Genomic DNA, 24742 nt, shown 5'->3' with positions numbered 1-24742 from the left:
ATTTGACAATAAAATTAAGGGCTTTCCTAAAAGAGTACACCTGAAATCTTTTTGAAATTCTGGGGCAATTAGACATTTGTAGAGAAGAACACTAATGGATGAAATATAAATATGATAGACTTAATGATGAAGGAAAAATAGTAAACAAAGAAGTTCCCCTAAATGCATTCTGATTCTTGGCAACTAATGACTGTGTATGTTGATTGCCTGATGTCATTCAGGTGCTGTTCAATGGTGTGAATCTTCAATAACCAATAGTATTCGAGCTAGAGCCTAAAGCACTACCAGGGATTCGAACTCTCAACCTAACAAACATCAGCACTAGGCATTATCCCATTGAGCCACTGACAATCCTACATATTTGGCAGTCACATTCACATGGTGAAAATGTGTGTTGGCAAACACACAACATCAAGAAAATTCCTAGCATACATTTGACAATAGAATTAAGGGCTTTATAAAAAAGAGTACAGATCTGAAAATGTGCACTGTTAATGGTATCCACATAATGATGGTTGTATGGTTGTTCTCCAAGGAAAAAAAATTACTCATATAGGAATATAGGTGATATAGGAGAAATGGGCTGAGTGGTCGAACTTTATTGGTCTATATCTCTGAAATGGAAAAACATATCCAAATTCTTTTGATAACTTTTGTGAGGCTTTGTCTAAACATTGTCTGTGAGAATTTTGGTGAAGATTTGATAATTTTTGAAGCCTGTGAAACTTTTTATGATGTTTGGCTTTTCTCTGAAATTGTGGCAAAAGTAAACATTTTTAGAGCATAAGACCAGGGTGAAAAAGATGCATCTGAATGTAGAGATTAATATGATGAAAGAATTTTGAGTCTAGGTCAATCTGGTAAGGAGAAATAAGCATTTTTGACAAGAGCGCCACCTTTGGGTGCAGTACCCCAAATTTTGGGTTATGGGTAGTGGGGGGTACTGGTAACAATACTTGAAAATGTGAAGTTTCTAGGACTTACGGTTTATAGGAATATAGGTGATCTAGGAAAAATGGCCTAAGTGGTCTAACTTTATTGGCCTATATCTCTGAAATGGAACAAAATATCAAAATTCTGATCGATAACTTTTGTGAGGCTTGGTCTAAACATTGTCTGTGACAATTTTGGTGAAGATTTAATTATTTTTGAAGAGTGTGAAACATTTTATAATGTTTGGCTTTTCCATGAAATTGTGTCAAAAGTAAACATTTTTAGACCATAAGACCAGGGCCAAAAAGATGCATCTGAGTTTAGAGATTAATATTATGAAAGAATTTTGAGTCTAGGTCAATCTGGTAAGGAGAAATTAGCATAATTAACTTTTTTTTCCAACAGCGCCACCTTTGGGTGCAGTACCCCAAATTTTGGGTTATGGGCAGAGGGGGGTACTGGTAACCATACCTGAAAATTTGAAGAGTTTTGGAGTTACGGTTTAGGCTGCAGTATGACTTTTACAGAATTTTGGCCAAAAATGAACGGTACAGAAACAATAGGGGTCCTGCAGCTACGCTGCTCGGACCCCTAATAATAATAATAATAATAATAATAATAATAATAATAATAAGAAGAAGAAGAAGAAGAAGAAGAAGAAGAAGAAGAAGAAGAAGAAGAAGAAGAAGAAGAAAACATAAAACACACAAGGTGATAGTACATAAAAGCATAAAAGGGCAATCATTTAAAAGTGTTTAATAAGTAATAATTAAAACACGAAAAACAACATAGAAACTATTACAATTTTAGCTAAAAGACTTTCCCAGATTTAGAAATGTGAAAAATAAGTGATCAGTTAGCAGAAAGCATCTGAGAAAAGTTTGGTCTTAAAGGTCTCATTCACTGAGAAACCGTTTAATACTTGTTACTTTCGAAATACTATAGCTCACTCCAAGTTGCATATGCATGCTGCACGTGAAAATGATCTACCCCCATTGCCCGCATTAGCCAATGAAAGAAAATACACGGAAAAACAAGCGAATCAGAAAGAGTCCTTCCCAATGACGTCGAAGGGAAACTGATTATTCATGGCCTCGCCCACCTTGGCTTGTGACCGCCTACAGGAAGACTTGAAGATTTTGCGGCTAGGGGATTGTCTCTCTGCAGCTAGTAGTTGCTAACAGCAAGTTGCTAACATGGCGGAAAAAAAATTGTGCCTGTGTTATTTGTGGCAATAACACATCAATGTTGCATGTCTTGCCTTAGAAACAAGAGTTGAGGAAGAAATGGTTCGGATTTATCGTTGGAACACCATTACCGAAGTAGTGCAACATTAGTTCTGCGTTCCAATCATTTCGACCACACTCACTGCCTACAGTTAGAAAGTGGTTTTGCATCGATGTTCTGAAAACCTGGTTCTGTACCGTCATGACGATCGACCACCAGCTCACAGGCTGTAAGTACAAACTTTTCCACCTAACGTCTGTTACAAAATAGCATGTTCATATTCTCACGTTAGCATGCATGAAAAGAGTACAAGCTAGGCTTAGGCTAGCCTATATTACAGGAAGCTACACCAGGCACGTAACTGAAGTGTTCTGTTCGCAACGTGTAAAATCAGAGAATGTCTAATAGGAAGGGCTCTGGTAAAATCCATTAGAGGAATGGTCTATTTTCCCGAACGTAGCCTACAGGCCACTAACACGCCAGGTGTAGCTACTTCCATTGATTAGGCCTATTGGAAGCTAATTGTTGCAGTACATAACGTGAACGGAATGCTTCAGTTACGTGCCTGGTGTAGCTACACTCATAAGAAACTGACCACCCAGAGATTTAGCTTGTTGAACCTATAATCTTCTAACCTAAACGTTAAACCACAAATAATAATATTAGCAACAATATCTTATGCTCAACTAAGTACGGGTATTGTTCTAGTCTAAACAGGGAAAATCAAAAACACAATACCCGTGCACTATTAGGCTAAGTTGCTATCACTAGAGCTCAGGTATTTACACTTCAGTCTAATTTATGTCTTCTTGCCATTATTACATTGACCTTTGTAGGCCTACAATGATGTTTTGTTTGATTACTTGCTGTTTACTTAGTGTTTTGTATGTCTTCCAGAGCACATCCTGATGTCAGGCTACACAGCTTTCTAGCCTACATTAGGTCATCACGTTAGAAGCAAAGGTTTGTGATCTAACTTTTATTGTTGTGCTAGTTAGTTTCTAGTCTTTTTCTAGTAGGCTAATACAGGTTCTTATGGGCTCGTCAATGTTTGAGAAAGTCAATTCATGGGTTTCTTCAGGTCACTTTCCACAGGTGTATAAAATCAAGCACCTCGATTATGAATGCAGACTGCATGGTGCTTGATTAATACACCTGTGTAAATGGACCTGATGAAACCCATGAATTGCATAACAGATAGAATTGATATTACCGAATGTCTTCTTGTGGGTGTGCTACTTAGTACATCATACACTTTACCACAGTCACTAAAATATTTTTGTTTCCATTGTGCCAGTACAGTTTTGTGTGAGATAGTGAATGTCCTGTGTACTATTAGTATCTTGTAACTTGACAGTAATACACATTTATTTACTTTAGGTACCCAAACAGAATACTTCATGAAAAGTATGAGTATTGATACAAGCACTTCGGATACACCATTGGCATGGGGGCCTGCTACCTCTACTGCCATCAAGCCTGTTCATCCAAGTCCAGCTAGAAGACCTCGGGTTGATCAAGAGGAGGAGGAGGATGAAAGCGACATCTCCACAATAACACCTGATGGCTCCACCTATGGCCCAGCGCAATCAAAGAGTAATCTAATAGAATCATCACAGCCAACGAATGTGTTTTGTGTGTTGTCCCTTCGGATCCCCAGGACAATACAAGCCGAAACAACAACCTTTTTCCCTAAATAATCCCAGCACCATCTTACAAAGGATCTGTAGGCCAGATGTCTGCATCGTCTGGCAAAAAGAGGAAATAGTTAATTCTGTGCATAGTTTGGATGTTCTTGTTTTGTGTTTGCATTATTTTAATAGACTGCAATATTACTATTTGTCAGTGTTTCACGGACCACCTAGCAAAAAAAAAAAACAGTAGACCTACTTCAACAGTATATTACACAATAGGCCTTCTCACTGAACCACCTTGCTTATTGTCTTTGCACCTTGCTTATGGTGTCAGAGGATTCATATGATTTAAACTGGCATAGGTTACATCAGTGTTGCAGAACTGTTTTGATTTACATACAAGTTGGTTCAATATTGCAAACAACTTATCTATTATATTTTACCACATCTACTTGTGGAACACTTGAGATAGCTTGCGGACCACACTTTGAGTACCACTGCTGTATGTAAATATAATAAAGTTATTTATTGAAAATTGACCTGTTTTGTATATTTGTTTTAGGAGTTTCATCAGTTTTTGTCCCTTTTAAGCTAAAGGTTTATCTTACCTTTCATATCTTCTGTCTCACAGAGGCCCATAGTCGTCATAGTAGAATGTTTAGTGCATTTTGAAGGGAGTACATTATGCTAAGGCAGACTGGTTCTAATCCTGGGTACAGGGTCATACAGACAACAGGGGTACTGGTGTTGCCCATTTTTCTAACCACATTAGCAATCCACTTACGAAAAAGTAGTATAGGAATCTTTGGGACATACTGTAGAAGTACTACTAATAACTCTATAATATCCTGTAACCGCTATAGTTTTTCTATATTAGTCTTGTAGTACCTATAGTATGTCCAAGTACTATAGTATTCCTATAAGATTACTGTAATATTTAGTCCCAAAATACTATAAGATTCCTATAGTAGGCTACTTTTTCTGTCATACGTGACAGAAAACAACTTGAGTAGGCTAACCTCTGCCAGATGTCAGGCTATAAAAGCCATAGTTCTCATTACCGGAGAAGTCTTGCAGCACACATTCTCTGCTTCTGTAGGCATTCTGATACAATTCCAGCAAAATATAGCTAGGTAGGTGTGTTTGCATTTAGATCTATATATATATATTGGGCTATGACCAAGTGGTCTTTCAATGATAGTATCATGGAATTAAAACCATAACAATCTATTCCGATAGCATTAGCAGGCTAGGTCAGTGGCTGAACTGCATTTAGAGTGCTTACCTGTGTTGTGAAATAAAATATCTACTAGGAAGATTGCAAAGACTTTTGACTGTGTAAAGAAATAGGTCTTTATTTTAAAACGTTTCCAACTGTTTATTACTTGAAAGCAAGATGACGTTCATTGTCACAAACATTTACCTCTTTTAGGAGAAAGTTTAAGCTGACAGGCAATTGTTACCATTCTATTAAACCAACGTTCACCGACAAACGATCAGGAAGCGGTTCTTCTTCCTACTCGGATACTAGGATCAAACACATGAAGTTGTATCTCCGAAGACATTTTGTGCAACAGTTTTGACTCAAGTTTTAGCCAGGTTTTAGCACTGTAAAGTTGAATATGGAGCATAGCACAGGCAGAATCGGATGAGGACGTACTGGAGGAAGCGTCACAGTACTGTTCAAAGGTGAATTAATTAGCATGTCATTAATATTCATGACTAGATGCGAAATCCAGTCGTTCCTCCCTGCCCACCTTCCCCACCAAACTAGAACAGCATGAAACAGACGCAGGACAGCATTTTTTCACCAAAACCGGCTCACAGGGCATCAATACTACAGACCACTGCAAAATTAATGAAAAAACGATGAGATGAGACCTTTAAGTCTAGATTTGAAACTGGCTACAGTTGGGGCAACTTTGATCTCATAGGTTTCAAAACTACCTCTCTAATAGAACACAGTGGGTAGATGTGACAGGATCAACCTCAGAACCATTGAGACTAAATAATGGTGTTCCACAGGGCTCAATTTTGGGACCACTGTTGTTTACATTGTATATCAATGACATCTGTGCTTCAATAGAAACTTGTAAAGTGCATTTCTATGTAGATGACACAATCCTTTATGCCTATGCACCATCTGTAGAGCAAGCAGTGTCATATCTTCAATGTGCATTTGATTGTGTGCAGAAATCCTTGAAAGATCTTAAACTGGTTCTAAATGAAGCAAAAACAAAATATATGATCTTTACTAGATCGAGAAAGTGTGACCTTGATGCCTATAACATTTGTTCCTGAAATGGGGCACAAATTGAGCAAGTTTCTCAATACAAATATCTGGGCATTTGGCTAGATAACAAACTATCATTTAGAACACGTGCTTGATCTCACAAAAAAGGTAAAAATGAAATTAGGTGCACTTTACAGGATTAGGTCTTGCTTCTCTTTAGAAACAGAATGACCATTATTCAAGCAACTATAATGTCAGTCCTTGACTATGGTGACATTGTTTATTTGCATGCAGCCCCTTCCACTCTGAAATCACTTGATGCAGTTTACCACAGTTCACTATGTTTTATAACTGGAGATGTGTTTAAAACTCATCACTGTAAATTATACCAAAATGTAGGATGGTCTTCCCTCTATGATAGGAGGAAAAGGCACTGCCTCCTTTTTGTTTATAAGGCATTACTGGTACATTACATTAACTTCTCTTCTGAACATAAAATCAATCTGCCACAATACACGCTCACAGGGTTTTATATCTCTTCAAACTCCTCAAATTAAATCTGAATTTGGTAAATTAGCTTTTACATTTTTTGCATCTAATAAATGGAACAAATTGCAAGAGTTATTGAAATTAGATAGGTTTGTGTCACTAGACCAATTCAAGGGTATGATTGATGATATGGCTGTTGCACAATGTTCTTGCTTTGACTGGTATTTAGACCTTTTACATCATTATTATTATTTATACATTCCCCTTCTTTTCTTTCTATTCATTATTATTATTTTTATTTTATTTTTGTTGTTATTATTATGATTATTATTATGATTATTTTTATTATTTGCCTTTTGTATCTTTTATTGTTTTTGTTTTGTTGTTTTAATTATTGTTGTTGTTTTGTAACTCAGGGCATTGCTGTAAAAGAGCTTGATGCTCAGTCAATTTTTCCCTGAATAAAAAACGGTTGATGATGATTGATGATTGATCTGAAAGTTGGTTCCAGAGCTGAACTACATAGCAACTAAACACTGATTCACCATGTTTAGTTCTAACAGTACGTTTTACTAACAAGTATTTCTCCTGAGACCTGAGAGGTCTGGAAGGTGTGTACTGCTGAAGCATGTCTGATATGTAATTTGGTCCCGTTCTATTTAGTGATTTATAAACAAGCAGAAACGCTTTAAAGTCAATTATGTAACTTACTGGAAGCCAATGCAGGGACTTGCAGGAAGCTGCAGTTGGCAAGATTTGTTTGATCATATTCACTGAAACAGACACTATGCTCCGACAGAACAACATAAATAAGCCAGTTTTAGCTCCCGGTTCTTCTGGTCCAATCAGCAGGGCTGTGTGAGATCTGACTGTCAATCACAGTCTGGTACAGTCTGGTGCGCACAAACTCGATGAGAGGGTGCTCTGTGGTAGTGGGGGAGGGGCATGAGACTTGCAAACATTCAGAATTTTGGCTAAGTCCCCTCAATCTGTCAGACTTGCCAATTGCAGCTTTAAGTATTGGAGTAATGTGGTCAATTCTCTTAGTTTTTGTGAGAACCCTAGCCGCTGCATTTTGTATCATCTGAAGCTGTTTGATAGTCTTTTTAGGAAGGCCTGTGAAAAGCCCATTGTAGCCTACTGGAGATGAATGCATGAATAAGTTTTTCTAGATCATGTTTAGACATTAGTCCTCTAAGTTCGGCAATGTTTTGAGGTGTTAAAAAGCTGATTTAGTTATTGCTTTCATGTGGCTGTTTAAATTTAGATCACTGTCAATTATGACAGCAAGATTATCCTTTGCTTTGAGCCCTTTAATTATTTTACGATAATTTATAATAGATTATGTAGATTTATTCTTTTGTTCAACTGAAGAAAATTTTGAGATCCAGTTGTTAATCTTGTCAATACACTGACAAAGAGATTTAAGGGGACCCTGCCCTACTAAGGCAAAAAACCTTAACTCACCAGAGTGTGAAACTGAGAAAAATGACTTTAAAGTTATATTAATGTCCTGACAATTGAGTAACTGACAATTGTAATTTTCACATTTTGTAGTTTATACCTGTATTAATCTATCTACAAAAAAATTGAACTCAAATTTGACCTTTGACCCTTTTTTGGATGTTACTGTATTCTGCCTTAGTATTGCCCACAAAATGACAATCGGTCATACTAAGGCAAAATACCTTTATTTATTTTTTTATATCACAATGTTATGATAACAATGATAACTTTCACTTAAAATGTAAGCAATATTAACCCTATTGGACTCACTATGATAAAATGGCTTCACATTTATCAACATAATATTTTTTTTCTGTATTTCATACTCATACTAGTACCACACAGACAGTCACTTCTGACAGATGTCAGAATTAAGAATGAGAGTGTTTTCATGTTTTAATATATATAAAGCATATTTTTCTGTTTGGATATGAGGCACTAATTTAGACTCATTGGCTTATTTATTTCGACAACCAGCCTAGAACAGAAATAATATTTCATAATCATCCTATTGTAGAATCTTAATGTCTGCTGAAAAGTTTCAGTGAAAACATAGGAATTAATATTTCTTGGGATTTTACTTGCAGTATTTGCATTATTATCATGAAATCAGGAATACATTTTGATGATATGTGTAGGTCTTTTAAAAAAATATGATTAAACACTGTAGGCCTAGACATTTTCCTGATAGAATGGAAACTTAACCAAATGCAGATGATAAAACAAAGTTCTCCCACACAAATTAGGTAGATTAGGTAGATTAGGTGATTAGTTGCCTTTATTTGGTCATTTTTTATTACTGCAATTTAAAGCTGCCTGCTTTGCGACTAGCTTTAATTTCCCCACTAACCCGCAGCTACACTAAACTTTAGGATTGCATTGATATAATTGACAGCCTGTAACAACTTGGGAGTTTTGACTAGCCGGCAGCAAGTTTTAAAAACTTGTGGCAGATTTAATGGATTTGCTTTCTCGTCGGTTGTTTGGTATGGATTTTAACCAGGGTTCAACAAAAGGTAGGCTCTAAATTACTACATTCCTGCTGCTGGTGTGTGTGTGGAAGGTGTGTCGTTGCGCGTAGTTTTCAGTCAATGACTCATTTGCAGGCGAGAGCTAGCATATGAGAAACATTTTTTTTCCCAGTTGACATGTAGCCTTGTATTACGGGCTGTGATGTGAATTAAGATATCCTAGGCTACAAGCCATGCTCTAATGCACCGCTTGTTACTGAATATGTTGTTGAGTTTAGGCTTTTAAGTTAGGGTAGGCTATCAAGATTAGCCTATCTTTAATGCACCAGCATACATCATTCCTTGATCTTGGCATTTAGGCTAGGCTACGTTTCAAAGCCATCAAGCTAACAAAAAGCAAGCACTGCAAAACATGTAGGCTGCTGTAAACACTTTATTGAAGTCTGAGGTGATTTAATTGAATAATGCATAGCCTAGACATAACTCCAGCCGGCAATACAACTTCACGTTGATGGTCAGTCAGAAGGCAGCTTGCCGTATCTTCGCACCGTAACTTCAATCGAGTGTTCAGTAGCAGCGTGAAAGGAAGGCATAAAGCCGTATCGGATGTTACGGGCTTCTGCCACAGTTTACCCTCGGCTTTTTGAAGTTACGGCAAAAACAATCTTATTTCTCCCAAAAAACAACCGAATTGAAACTTCATGTTTGTCTACATGATAGAACTTATGTTTATTGTCCTAATAATGACAAAAACTAATTTTCGCCAAAATCGAAGTTACGACCTTTTGCCTTAGTGCGGCAGCATAGTCATTAAGCGAAAGAGTTAAGTAAAGTTGGGTGTCATCGGCATAGCTATGATAGAAAATCAAATTGTTTGTGATCGTCTGTCCAAGTGGGAGCATATAGAGGTTGAATAATAGTGGCCCCAAGATCGAACCCTGGGGGACACCACAGGTCAAGGACGTTGGCGTAGATGTACAGTTGCCGATAGCAACAAACAAACTCCTTTCTTGTAGGTATGATTTGACCCAGACTATACCTGAAAGTCCAATCCAGTGCTCTAATATGCGTAGTAATATGTTGTGATCAACAATGTCGAAGGCTGCACTAAGGTCCAATAACACTAGGACTGATGTTTTGCCTGCATCTGTATTGAGACGTATGTCTATTTAAAACCTTAATAAGAGCTGTTTCAGTGCTGTGATTTGCCCAAAAACCTGACTGAAAATATCAAAATATCCATTTGATGTTAGGAAGGTGGTTACTTGATTAGAGACTACTTTTTTAATAACTTTGCCAATAAAAGGTAGATTGGATATGGGCCTTTAGTTGTTTAGCATGGTGGCATCTAAGTTATTCTTCTTGTACGTTTACGTAGAGGAGAAGAGGAGAAACAATTTAATTTGATTTGTATCAAAGTTAAGTTGATTTGTATTGAATTGATTTGGTTATTGTTGGTGTTGGTTACCCTGGAAATCCAGAGTTCTCGTGAGAGCACAAAGGAATTGTCTCCGCGAGACACCGCAAAGAGCAGTGATGCACGTTACTTTTTCCCCTTGCATTCCGGGGAACCGGCTAAACTGATGAAGACAGCGCTGCAGTGTTGGAGGACAGTACACATTGGTCGTAGTGTTATCCGATTGCATCGAAGTCCGAAATCATTCAGTAAACATGGTCTAGTGTTATCCAATTGTGTGCAGTGAGATTTTTAAATGCATGATTGTTGCCGCCCCTCGAGTTGGGCCATTACATTGCTCTTTGCCAGACCCTTAATCTTTCTAGATTATCAGGGTCTGGATTTTCCAGGCTAGGTGTTGGTGCATCCCTTAGTTACAATGCACAATTATTCCCTCGTGATTGATAGCTCCTGTGCATTTCAAAACATCATGACGTGAAATTCCACAAAAAGAATTGCTAGGATTGTTTAGGTCTTAGTGAGTTAAAAGTCCTATCGACTTCTTCTTTACATTACATTACATTTGGCTGACACATTTTTAACCAAAGCGACTAACAACAGTTTAAGCTTTTTAAAGCAATTCTCTCAACAATTCTAGGACAATTTAAAAAAGGTAGAGTACAATAAGAATAAGTGCATCAAGTGAGTGCTGTTTTTAAACAGTCGATTTCTAATCGGGTGGTAAGTGCTAGGATCAGCAAGACTAGTTGTAAGTGGTGCTACAAGAGGAGATGTTCTCTGAAGAGCTGGGTCTTCAGGAGTTTTCTGAAGATGGAGAGGGATGTCCCTGCTCTAGTAGGAACTGGTAGTGCGTTCCACCAACAAGGAACAACAGATGAGAAAAGTTTGGATTGGCCTGAGCGTACCGGCGGTAGAGCTAGACGTCGTTTGTTTGAGGAACGCAACGGTCTAGAGGTAATATATGCCTGTATGAGGGCATTTAAGTAGGTGGGAGCAGAACCGAAGACTACTTTGTAGGCAAGCGTTAGACTTGAATTTGATGCAGGCAGCCATAGGTAGCCAGTGTAGCTGGATGAGCAGCGAGGTAACATGTGCCCTTTTGGGTTGGTGGTAGACCAGGCGTGCCACTGTCCCAAACTTAGGTGCTACTTTTAGGGCTAAAATACTTCGTCAATTACTCTTAGTCAAAAAAAATAGGAGTCCTAAAGTTACAAGTAACATGGCCATTATTTTTAGGATTTTTTCCTAAATTCGCCAGTTAGGAGCTACTTTTAGCCTTAAGATTCTTTGGGCCAGATGTACGTACATTGCGAACGTAGCGTTATCAGCGCCATGGCCAAACAGCAGAAAGCGAACGCAGTGGATCTTCAGGTTCCGGGCTATTTATCAAACCTGTATCTCATCGGGTAATCAGCCTTTCTCCGCCCCCCTACCGCAATTTGCGAGCATTCACAACTGAACAGCATACTTCAATTACAAGTGCAGTTGAATTAAGTTAACTGATAACATTAAAAATCAAATGTTTAGTGATCATGAAATAATACAATACATGATGTTGACGTGAGATGTCAACAAGCCGGGAGATAATGAAGAGCAGTAGTTCTACTCAAACTAGTGCACATAGGCTATGGAAGATTGGTCAAATCTAGCAAGTAGGAAAGTTTAAGTGGATGACATGAAAGTGAAAGTAAGACATTCGAAAGGCCAACGAAAGTTAAAGGTTGCATCAGCGATTTCAGGCCCAAAAAAGGCCCAAACATAAATGATCACATTCATCTAATCTTTCCTTACGATCCGGCCCAGCCCCTACTCTATATGGGTGCTTCTGAGTGTGTTGGCATGTGAGTGTATATTTGGGGGGTAATGGTGTGTGTGTGTGTCTGTGGGTGTGCCTGCTTGCCTGCATGTGTGTATGTTTTTATGTGTTCGCGCTTGTGGGTGTGTTTATATGTGTATGAGTATGTGTAGTAGTGTGTGAGAGTGTGTTTATGTGTGTGTTTTTGTGTGCGTGCGTTTTTATGTATGTGTGTGTGTCTGCCCCTGTGTCTTCATATGTGTGTGTGTGTGTATGCATGTGTGTTTATGTGTGTGCTTGGGAGTGTGTGAATGCCTGTGTGTGTGTGTGTGTAGCTGATATGGCCCCCCCATGAACGGAATTCCACGAAACTTGGCATGCATTCAGAGGGTGTCATAATGATTCCACACTTCAAATTCTGTGCAGTTTTGAACCTGTCAGTAAAAGATACCTGCGATTACAACATATCATTTTTGCCTTTTCATTTTTAACTAGGTGGCCCTACACCTCAAATGAGCAGATATGGGATGGGTTGACATGGCCCCTTGAGACCAACATACGAAAAAAAGTTGGTCATCCTAGGCCCTATGGTTCTCGAGATATTCACAGAAAACTGTGTCCGGCCTACCCTCCTTTCGGGGGTAGGCGATGGATCAAAGCAAAAAACACGCTACGCTAGCGGCGGTCATAATAAATCACAGGTCAGTGAAATAGGTAAAAAAATAAGTATTGATCATCTTACTTTGAATGGGTAAACTTGTCCACCAGGGCCACCTTCTCAACCAAGTCACCCCCGACACTCCTGACAAGGTCATAGAAGTCATTGTCTTCGTAACCCTCAGCAGGAAGCCAGAATGAAATATCATTCCACAGGGGTGGGTATTTACTAATAGCCTGAGAGTCAGGGGAAAAAGAAGAATCATTAAAAAGTCTAACAACTTAGAGATTTGCTTGTTTTCGGGATAAGACGTCTTAAAAGCAGTCAAACTCTTCTTAAATTAAGTGAAAATGATTTTACGAGAAAGCGCTAGGTAAGTCTCTTCATACTAAAAATAGTACCAAATAGATTTTTTGATCTTGATATAAAATGAATAACACTTGGTTGGACTTTATTAGATAAGCAGTTTCTGTAGTGTATTACTAAGGCTGAACCTGCATTTTTGGCTGTTTTCATTGGGTAGGTATGTTCTTCCAATTTAGAATTGACAGGAAGAATTAATTAGTTTCAAGGTAAATAGATACATTACAAAAAGTGATATCTTACTAAGTGTTATAATCTTATATTAAAATACAAAATGTAGTTACTATTGTTTTTAGTATAAGGATAATTACTTTTTTGTTTTTTTGTAAGATTATTTGACTTAAAATAAGTCAGAGTCTTCTTAAATTAAGACATAAAAAACAAGTAAATTTATCTGGCAATGGAATAAGAAAATACATTGATATTTGATATGTTGTCTGTGTCCTTTTTGCATATGAATTTAAGAGATTTGCAGATTATTACATTCTGCTTTTATTCACAATTTACACAATGTCCCAACTTTTTCCTGTTTTGGGGGTGTACATTTTTTACATTTAATTTTACATTTACATCAACGGGGCCTAAGCATTTGTTAGCTTAGGCATTTGTCAGCAAAGCCTTTATATATCCATAGTAGTATAAACGTATTTCTGATATGTTGCTGATTGGATCATAAACGGCCACAGCAATGAAGAAAAGTGAAAGTGATTGATAATGACTGACTGACTATTATTGTGTTACATGCTCCAAATGTAAAGCACTTTGAGCTGCATTCTGTGTATGAAAGGTGCTATACAAATAAAGCCTATTATTATTATTATTATTATTATTATTATTATTTATTGATCTACCTATATTTTCCATTTATTTAAGCTTATTGATATCATGATTGATATCAGTTTTGCTGGGATGAGATTTTTTTTTAGAGAATACACACAGCATTCAAACACAGTTCGCAAATTTGGAATTTAAAATTTGGAATGTCATCTTTCCACCTTACTACAGATTGTCATGTTAATGTTTATTCACTGTTAATTACTGAAACTTCAGAACTCAAAAAAAAGTTTTCAGTCCTAGACATTACCTGAAACGTGACAGGATGGTCAATGCTGGGCAGGCAGAACTGTTTCAGAAAACGCTCGTCCTCGCTCCAGAAGATGCGAATATCTGGGATGCTGTAGAGGACCATTGCAAGCCTCTCTAAACCCAACCCAAATGCCCAGCCTATTTTATCCTCTGCTCCAGCTGAACAAAGAGTGGTGATGTGTGAGGAGAACAGAAGGAGAGAGGTAAATGAAAAGAGCAAAAAATTGAATACAAGCATACAGTCACTATATCATATTCTCTTCACCTCTCTCAGTATCCAGGTCTGAAAACTCATACAGGCTACTCCGCTGACTACAAAACAAGATACGCTATACATTAGATAGTTGATGTTGATTACATTATCCTAAGAAAATTCAGAAATGTAGCTTTATCTTTACAACTACAACCATGGTAAACCTACTTAGTGCACACATGTGTTTTATGTATTCACCACATCATTAATCATTGATGAATTCAGTTTTACTCTGTTTGGTTAGCTGGTTATACTGTTTATAAAATAAAATATGAGATTTTCTTTGGCAAAAAACAGGTGACATTCCATAGACATAGAAACACACTATACATCTTTGAGCGAGACAGGCAGGAAAATTAAATGATCCTCTGCATAAATACAGCTAGCATTTCAAAATCACTTGAGAACAAAAATATTCAAGTTCAGTTGCCAAAAGTTTGTTTCAATCAATAGGATATCAATGATGGGTAGGGCAGGTATCTGGAAATCTACCCCAGTGTCAAACATGGTTTTGTTAAAAAAATACAGAAATGTTTAAAAAAGTGGTATCCATGAAATATTAAGATCTACGGTATGTCTCTTCATGATAAGTATACCGCCACAGAATGATGGCCAGTCTCCGATGTGGCTTCAGTGGTTTTTGCCAATGTGTATTTTGGTGTGTTAATGCAAGTGCCACCAGACTTAAACAAACTCAAATGTACACCGTCTCATGAAAATGACACCTCCACTGCATGTCATCAGTTCTCTAGAACAGCTTTTCTCAAACTTCTTTGACCTGAGGCCCGGTTATGGCAGACTTTGGGGTCATAGGGCCCACCTACACGACAACCCCCCCCTTCAAATTATCATTATCACAATTATTATTGTTATGCAATATTGTTATATATGTACTTCAAAGCAGTCAATGTTTAAAGTGCTAACATGCACATCAGAGGACTGCTTTACTAATGTAAAATATAATTACAATAGTTCCATTGCTTTTGCATGCTTGCATGAGAAATACTGTACTTCTCAAAACAACAGCAATTATATGGGTGCCATTTTCCCCCATGCAAGCATCATACACTGGTAGGTAAATGGAGAAAATACTGACATCCTTTTAAATGAGATTTCATTTGATTGTCTGAATGTAAGGATTCAGGAAACACAATACCAGTTTTTGTGTATGGTAATCAGCGGAGCAGATCAGCAAATCACTGATCTGGAGATCTTTAACAGGAAGAATAATTAGGCTACAATAGCTTTTGGCCACGTTATATCTAAATTTGACTATACAATACTCAGTGCTAGACAGTGTATTATCAAAGTCAAAGTCAAAGTCTGCTTTATTTGTCAATTTATTCACATGCCAAGACATACAAAGAGATCGAAATTACGTTTCTCACTATCCCACGGTGGAGACAAGGCATATTTTACCAATTAAGTCCACAGACAAACATAACATTCAAGTAAACAATAAAAAGTAAATAAGAAGGCACATACATTGAATAAATAAGAGCAGCAAAATTGGGTTGAAATTGTGCAATTGTGCATAGACAGTCAATATAGTAGTGCAAAGTCAGGCCAATAAATGGCTGAGATAGTTCTGTTTTACCTAAGTAAGCAAGTGGCATAGTGGTGCAAGTTATGTAAGAGCAGCAGAAGTGTGTTGTGTTTTCAGGACAACAGGACAACAACAACAAGTTGCAAAGTGTGCAAGTGTACAAATGGAGTAGTGCAAGGCAGCCATTGTGGGTCCAAAGTCCAGGATGTTATGTAGCTGATGGTGGAGGGGGGGAGGGGGGAGAGAGTTCAGCATCCTAACAGCCTGGTGTATGAAGCTGTTGGTGAGTCTGGTGGTGCGGGAGCGCAGGCTTCTGTAACTCTTCCCAGAGGGCAGTAGATCAAACAAATTGTGAGCGGGGTGACTTGCATCACTCACAATTGTGGTCGCCTTGCGGGTGAGGTGGGTGGTGTAAATCAGCGGTCCCCAACCGGTACCGGGCCGCAGGACATTCCTAACCGGGCCGTAGCCTACGACATGAGTTTTAAAAAAAATGCATGCAAACTAAATTTAATTCGCAATAATGTCACGTTTTTACATGGCATAGGCCTATATGCAGTTGTTTGATTGCACGCATGTTTGCATTTTGCAAGGTCTATTTTCTTACGTCTGTCTGTCCCGCCTTCAACACTTTTACATATTGCCTTCAGCGCTGCGCAGCCTCAGGTCAGCTCATTTACTTGATCAGTTCTTGGCGAACGGTAGTGTCACACGAAGTTAGCTAAACTGCTAGAATGAGCAACAAAAAACAAGCATCTTTAGCAGGTCACTGGCCAGTGTGTTTGAGTTGCGAGAGCAGAAAAAAAAGTCACCGTTAGCTGCACATTTTAGTGATGAGGACTGGGTGTCAAAACTCGCTTACCTGTGTGACATATTCGGGTTGCTTAATGACCTCAACCTGTCACTCCAGGGGAGAATGACGACTGTCTTTAAACTGGCAGATAAAGTCGCTGCATTTAAAGCCAAGCTTGATTTGTAGGGACGACGAGTGGACCGGGGTGTATTTGATATGTTCCAAAAAGTAGTGGGGGTTTTGGGAGAGACTGAGGCAGGGCCCTTTCTCTCGCAGCTGGTGCGCGATCACCTTGGTGCGCTCTCAAATGAGTTTGAGCGTTACTTACCATCCTTCAAAGATTCACGGCAAACCAATGAGTGGGTCCGCAACCCATTTGTCAATATCCCGAATAGTCCTAACTTGTCAGCGCAGGAGGAAGAGCAGTTGATCGAAATTGCAAATGACGGTGGTCTTAAGAGTGTGCATCAGGAAACCTCTCTGGCGGGTTTTTGGATCAAAACCAAAGCAGAATATCCCGAGATAGCCGTAAAAGCGCTGAAAACGTTTCCCACCACGTATCTATGCGAGGCCGGGTTTTCGCAAATGACTGCAACCAGACAAATTGCGCAATCGACTGGACATTTCAAACACACTGAGGGTGTCACTGTCTTCCATCACCCCCAGATGGAAGCTTCTTGTTGCAGGGAAACAAGCAGGGCTCCCACTGATTATATTCGTAATGCACGTTTAGTTCCCATGTTTTGTTCCCATATTTTGTTAAGCATGTTCACACTTATAGATGTAGCTTCAAGTTGTTCAATATTCATAGTTCATATTGTTCAATTTTCACTTCTTCAAGTTCACGTTTTTCACAAGAGATCGTTACCTTCACTGTTCATACATAACTGGAGCTAGTTCTTTTCAAGTAATGCATGCACAACACATATGGAACATGGAACCCCCAACCCCCCCGCCGGTCCGTGAAAAAAAAATAGGAATCAAACCGGTCCATGGTACATAAAAGGTTGGGGACCCCTGGTGTACATGTCTTTCAGGGAGGGGAGTGAAGCACCAATAATCCTTCCAGCTGTGTTCACTATGCGCTGCAGGGCTTTCCTGTTGTATTCAGTGCAGCTTCCGCCCCACACAGCGATACAGCTGGAGAGGATGCTCTCAATGGTGCCTCGATAGAATGTGGTCATGATGGCTGGTGGAGCACTTGCTCGCCTGAGTTTCCGCAGGAAGTAGAGGCAGCGCTGAGCTTTCTTCGCCAGTGATGCAGTGTTGGTGGTCCAGGAGAGGTCTTCACTGATGTGCACCCCCAGGAATTTGGTGCTGCTCACTCTCTCCACCACAGCACCGTCGATAGTCAGTGGCCGGTGTTGGGTGTGACCTCTCCGGAAGTCAACAACAATCTCCTTGGTCTTGCTGACGTTCAGCAGGAGGTTTTTGTCCCTGCACCACGTAGTCAGAAGGTCGACCTCCAACCTGTATTGAGTCTCGTCGCCCTTGGTGATGAGACCCACCAGAGTTGTGTCGTCAGCAAATTTCACTATGTGATTGTTGCTGTAGGTTGCAGTGCAGTCATGCGTCAGCAGGGTGAAGAGCAGCGGACTGAGCACGCAGCCTTGGGGGGCCCCCGTGCTCAGTGTGATGCTGCTTGAGATATTGTTGCCAACACGTACTACTTGAGGCCTCTGACAGTTTGTCAAGTTTGCAGATGAGTTGTTGTGGTATTATGGTGTTGAATGCAGAGCTGAAGTCTATAAACAGCAATCTCACATGAGTCTCTTTTTTCCAGGTGGGTGAGGGCTGGGTGGAGGGCAGAGCAGATTGCATCCTCTGTGGACCGTTTGGCTCGGTATGCAAACTGGAAGGGGTCCAGGGTGGGGGGGGAGAATGGATTTGATGTGTGACATGACAAGCCGCTCAAAGCACTTCATGATGATGGGTGTCAGTGCCACGGGGCAGTAGTCATTGAAGCAGGATGGAGCAGCTTTCTTTGGCACAGGTATGATGGTGGCAGCTTTGAAACATGATGGGACGATGGGAAGGCTTGCTTCAGGGAAGTGTTAAAGATGTCTGTGAAGATCCTTAAGCTCCTCAGCGCAGTCCTTCAGCGCACGACCTGGGATGTTGTCTGGGCCTGTTGCCTTACGGGTGTTGATAGCAGCAAGTGTCCTCTTCACGCTGTCGGCAGAGAGGCACAGGGGCTGCTCGTGTGGAGGGGGAGAGGTCTTCTGTGGGCAAGTGCTGTTTCGTGCTTCAAAGCGAGCAAAGAAGCGGTTCAGATTGTTGAGCAGAGGGATATTGCGCTCACAGCTCTGTGGCGCGGGCTTGTAGTCCGTGAGGGCCTGAATGCCCTGCCATAGGCTTTGTGCGTTCCTGCTGTCTTTGAAGTGGGTGGTTATCTTGTAAGTGTATTCCTTTTTTGCTTCCTTGATGCCACGGGACAGATTGGCTCTCGCTGTTCTCATGCCAGCTTCATCCCCAGCTCTGTAGGCTTTGTCTCTGGCCCTCAGCAGCCTGAGGACATCCCGTCAGCCATGGCTTCCAGTTAGCCCGAGTGATGATGTCTTGTGTGGGTCACATCATCAATGCACTTGGTTATGTAAGAGGTTACAGTGTCTGTATACTCCTCAATGTCTGTCTGGTTGTTGTAAGTGGCTGCCTGCTTAAACATTTCCCAGTCTGTTGTGTCAAAGCAAAAGTATTATCCAGTCTCTGCTGTGTTTTTATGGGAGTTGCAAGAATCCACGTAGTTCTATTAAATGTCGTTACTTTCTAGCCTTCCAACACGTTATAGCGGAGCTTTGCTACCAACGTTATCGAGTGGTTTCAATTTCTCTACCACACTGAATGAATGCTCATACCACCACAGTTAATTGTATGCCTCTATGTTTGATGACACCAAATTAGCAAGTATTTCCTCCTGATTGCAGAAACGTTTGTTTTCTTTTTCTGTCGGTCCATGGTTCCTTGATCAATTGTGCAACAAATTATCAGACAGAGCATAATTTCACTCCGCGGACCAGCAGTTTCCATGTCCATAGTTTGAGAAACACTGCTCTAGAACATCTTTTCAGAACATTTCACCAGGTCTCTTAATATTCTATTCAATTTCATTATTCTAGATTCATTAGATATAAAGTGAAATATTTCAAGCCATTTTTGTTTCAATCTTGATGATTACGACTTACAGCTCAAGAAAACCCCAAAATCAGTTTCTCAAAATATTAGAATAAATATGTTATAATACAGAAATGTCGGTTTCCTGAGCCTTTAATCTCTTAGTCTGGTTCAGTAAACACAACCACAATCGTGGAAAAGACTGCGGACTTGATAGTTGTCCAGATCACAGTCATTGACATCCTCCACAAGGAAGGTAAGCCACAAAAGCTCATTGCTGAAAGGGCAGGGTGTAACAGAGTGCTGTATCAAAGCATATTCATGGAAAGTTGACTGGAAGGGAAAAGTGTGCAAGCAACAAGGATGACCGCTGGTAAAAATGTAGCTTTGCTTCCAATATTTTGCATGTGTTCATTTGTGAATTATTTGAAAGTTGATTATCTGAAAGTTGAACCTGTCATCCTATAGTCAACCAAACAGAAGCCTAGTTGATAATGTTTGATATAAATAAATAAATAAATAAATAAATAAATAAATAAATGTCTAACATACCTTTGTTTCAAGTTTCAACAACAGAGCTGCTAATGTCAGACTCCATCAGATCAGGAATTGTAGCCTACTGTGTGTGGGTGGGCAGTGTTTAAAACTAGGTGGACTAGGTTTTTTTGTTTAGCTTTTAACCGGTTTAGATGCAGATACAACCATAGAACCATTACTTTTGCAATTTTGTGTGTTGGTCAAAACCTTTTATACCAAAAACATGACGAACATAGATTTTTTGATGACTCTAAATAGTATTTTTTATGTATGGGATGATAAGAGAAACATAGCCACAGTCCCTTCTTTAATTTTGTATTTCTGTATTGTCTCAACATAATGAAACAATACATTTTTAATCTGGCTTGGAGAGTTGGGCACAACTTTGGCCTTTAATCTCGAAAAAAATATGTTCCACTCCATCTAAGGCGGTAGACTTTTAGTAAATGATTCAGGAGGGTATTGGGACCAATAAAAACTATGGCACATTTCTGTTGTAATTTTTGGGCTAGATTGACTGGCCTACATTGTCAGTCAATAGTGAAAGTAATGTTAGGGAGTAGGGGTGGGCGATATATATATCGTCTGCGATAATATCGTGATTGTTGTTTTAACGATGTGCAAATTTACATTATCGAGTATTTAAATTACTTATGGGGTAAAAAACACTCGAAATCACGCATTAAAACCCCATACATTCACTAAATACAGGAGGTGTATGCGAGAGAAGCCCCTCGTTGCAGCAGAGCAAGTGTCACATGATCGCTAGTGGGTCCACCTTGTCACACGCAGGCCTAATGTTTATTTTGTGTAGCGACCGAGACGTAGGCCTACTTGGGATTTTGTGCAGCTACTTCTGTTCTGTTCACGTAGCATTGATCACATTTTTTCCTACACTTAGAAAAACGGTACAGAATCTCAGCCCTTCCACATGTGTCTTAGACACTCTGCCTACCAATTTCTTCAAAACTGTTTTTCACCTCATAGCGGCGGATGTCCTTCAAATTGTAAATGTATCATTGCTGTCTGGCACTTTTCCTAAGTCACTGAAAACAGCTGTTGTAAAGCCACTTCTCAAGAAGAATAACCTGGATGCCTCCATGCTAAACAATTACAGGCCCATATCCAATCTACCTTTTATTGGCAAAATTATTGAAAAAGTAGTCTTTAATCAATTAACCACCTTCCTAACATCAAATGGGTATTTTGATTACTTTCAGTCTGGTTTTCGGGCAAATCACAGCACTGAAACAGCTCTCATTAAAGTTTCCAATGACATACGCCTCAACACAGATTCAGGTAAAACATCAGTCCTAGTGCTACTGGACCTTAGTGCAGCATTTGACACTGTTGATCACAATATTTTACTACACAGACTAGAACACTGGGTTGGATTTACAGGCATAGTTATCAGCTGGCTAAAATCATATCTACAAGAAAGGAGCTTCTTTGTTGCCATCGGAAACTGTACCTCAACACCAACGTCCTTGACCTGTGGTGTTCCCCAGGGGTCGATCTTGGGGCCACTATTATTCAACCTCTATATGCTCCCACTTGGACAAATCATTCAAAATAATTTGATTTCATATCATAGCTATGCAGATGACACACAAATTTACTTAGCTCTATCACCAAACAACTATGGTCCTCTTGAATCTATGTGTCAGTGTATAGAACAAATCAACACCTGGATGTCTCAAAATTTTCTTCAGCTGAACAAAGAAAAAACTGAAGTAATTATATTTGGTAAAAATGAGGAAAGACTTAGGGTTGCCACTCTCCTTGACACAAAAGGGTTGAAGGCAAAGGATACTGTTAAAAACCTTGGTGTATTAATTGACAGTGATCTAAATTTCAACAGCCACATGAAAGCGATAACTAAATCAGCTTTTTACCACCTCAAAAATATTGTCAAACTCAGAGGGCTGATGTCAAAACATGACTTAGAAAAACTCATTCATGCATTTATCTCCAGCAGGGTTGATTACTGCAATGGACTGTTCACAGGCCTTCCTAAAAAGACTATTAAACAGCTTCAGGTGATACAAAATGCAGCAGCTAGGACTCTAACAAAAACTAAAAGAACTGACCACATTACTCCAATTCTTTTTTTTTTTATTTATTTATTTATTTTTCTCTAAGAGTGTGAATGAGGTGGTGTTGGGATGGGGGTGGGGATGGGGGGTGAGGGGTAGTGAGTATGTGAGGATGTATGTGTGTGTGTGTGTGTGTGTGTGTGCGCATATGTATAAGGCTGGCTTGCTGTTGGGCCAGGAGGAGAGAAGCTGGAACATAGAGAGGGAGGGTTTCAGAGGAGAGGAGTTGTAATTATTCTATTAATGATAAGTATAATGATAGGAATAACTGATTGCCTGGTTGATTGCCTGACTGATTGCCAACCTGGGCACCCATTAATGGCCACAGTTCCACCCAGCCCCTGCAGTTATACTGCGACGAGCTGACAGAGGGGAGGACCTGCGTGCCACCCATCGCCCCAGGCCCCCAGCATATGCACACATCCCCCACTACCAAGACCCACCACACCTCGCCCCCAGACCTTCACCCAACACGCCACTCTTGACCTAAATATGTACAGTATGTGAATGGCTAGGTTGAGGGGTCTATCTAGAGTGTAGCATTAAAAGAAGTGGGCATGCATGGTGAATATCTGTCAGGATTTCCCCATGCACACCACACTTACCCTGTGTAAGATGTATGCCTCCTCAATGTGTGCATTAAAATAAGTGAGGCATGCAGATAGACACCTGATGAGGCATCTACCTGCACTCCACTCTTACCCTAGCCTGTTTTGTAGTTTTTGTTTATGTATGTCACCTAACATGTAGTGCGATTAAAAGAGAGTAAAGCGTGCTGTGTGCTTCCAGGACAAGGCGTGTGCATGAGCGTATGAGGAGGGTGCACACCGGGGGCCCAGGGCCAATAGATAACCCACAGGACCCAACCAATGCCAAAACCACACAGCAACCCGCCAGGACCGAGTCTCCCAAGCCATCCAATGGGGCCCCGTCAGAATAACAATGGGAGAGGCAGAGAGAGAGAGTGAAATTAGTAAAGTTTATCAGAGAATGTAAATAAAAGGGGGAGGGAAAGAAGGGGATGCTATTTATATTACTAATAATAATAATAATAATAATAACAATAGTAACAATAACAATAATAGTTCCAGCTACCCTCCCCTGCCTAGTGTTCGATGATATGTGTATCTGTTGATGAAGTGTGTTATGATCGTGTGGAGATGGAACTCAGGCAAAGAGGGTCAGGACTGTAAGTAGGTGATAAAGGGGTACCAAGGAGAGGTTGTATCCTGAGTATTTGTAGTTGATAGGTTTTCTAATGATATATAGTCTGTTAACAAGTTTTCCCAATGAGTGATGTGAGCTTTTTTCTTAGATTTCCAGTTCATGAGGATTGTTTTCTTGGCGATAGTCAGCGCTACCAGCAGTGTTTTATTGCAGGAGTTGCTTAAATTGACTGTGGATGTATCACCAAGTATGCATAAGGAAGGGGATGCTGGGATGTGACAGCCAAAGATGGAAGAGAGAGATTTTGTGACACTCACCCAGAAGTGGTTGATTGGAGTGCAATGCCAAACCGCATGAATGTATGTATCTGGGTTATTTTGTGTGCAGTGAGTGCAAAGATCCGAGCCAAACCCCATTTTAGCCAATTTATGTGCAGTGAAGTGGAATCTGTGAAGAACCTTGTATTGTATTAGTTGTAGATTACTATTCTTTGTCATGAGGTAGATGTTTTTGCACATTTTGGTCCAGAAGTCGGCACCGGGAGTAATTGATAAGTCTGATTCCCATTTGTGATATGGCAGGCCAATTGTTTTTTCTGAACGAGATATCATTTTGTAAATTTGGGAGAGTATTTTTTTGGGAGAGGGAATATTAAGCAGCTCTGAGATTGGTGGGGGAATGTCAAGGTTAGCTGTCTGGATGTTAATTTTTCCTAGGATAGATGATTTAATTTGCAGGTATTGTAAGAAGTGTTTACTCTCGATGCCGTGCTTCTGGACCAAACAGGAAAATGAGGCCAGATTATTGTCTTGAAGAATATGTTGAAGGTGAGTGATGCCCTTTCCCATCCATGTGTGAAAGTTAAGTGTTTTTTTATTGACGGTGAAATCTGGGTTATTCCAAATCGGGGTGCGAATTGATGGTGCT

General features: G+C 39.7%; 1 protein-coding gene across 1 annotated transcript in view; it reads right to left on the bottom strand.

Annotated features, from left to right (window-relative positions):
• Positions 1-24742, bottom strand: part of fars2 (phenylalanyl-tRNA synthetase 2, mitochondrial) — an 85188-nt gene that overhangs the window by 4817 nt on the left and 55629 nt on the right. Inside the window, exons 5-6 of the mRNA XM_042068047.1 lie at positions 14311-14471; positions 12948-13099 (exon numbers count right to left, since the gene is read on the bottom strand). Coding sequence (XP_041923981.1) covers positions 12948-13099; positions 14311-14471 — 313 coding nt within the window. The remainder of the gene's footprint in view (positions 1-12947; positions 13100-14310; positions 14472-24742) is intronic.

This window comes from Alosa sapidissima, chromosome 17 (genome assembly GCF_018492685.1).
Source record: "Alosa sapidissima isolate fAloSap1 chromosome 17, fAloSap1.pri, whole genome shotgun sequence".
Taxonomy (NCBI): domain Eukaryota; kingdom Metazoa; phylum Chordata; class Actinopteri; order Clupeiformes; family Clupeidae; genus Alosa; species Alosa sapidissima.
Note: the sequence above shows the minus strand (reverse complement) of the source record. Positions and strands in the feature narration are given on the sequence as shown.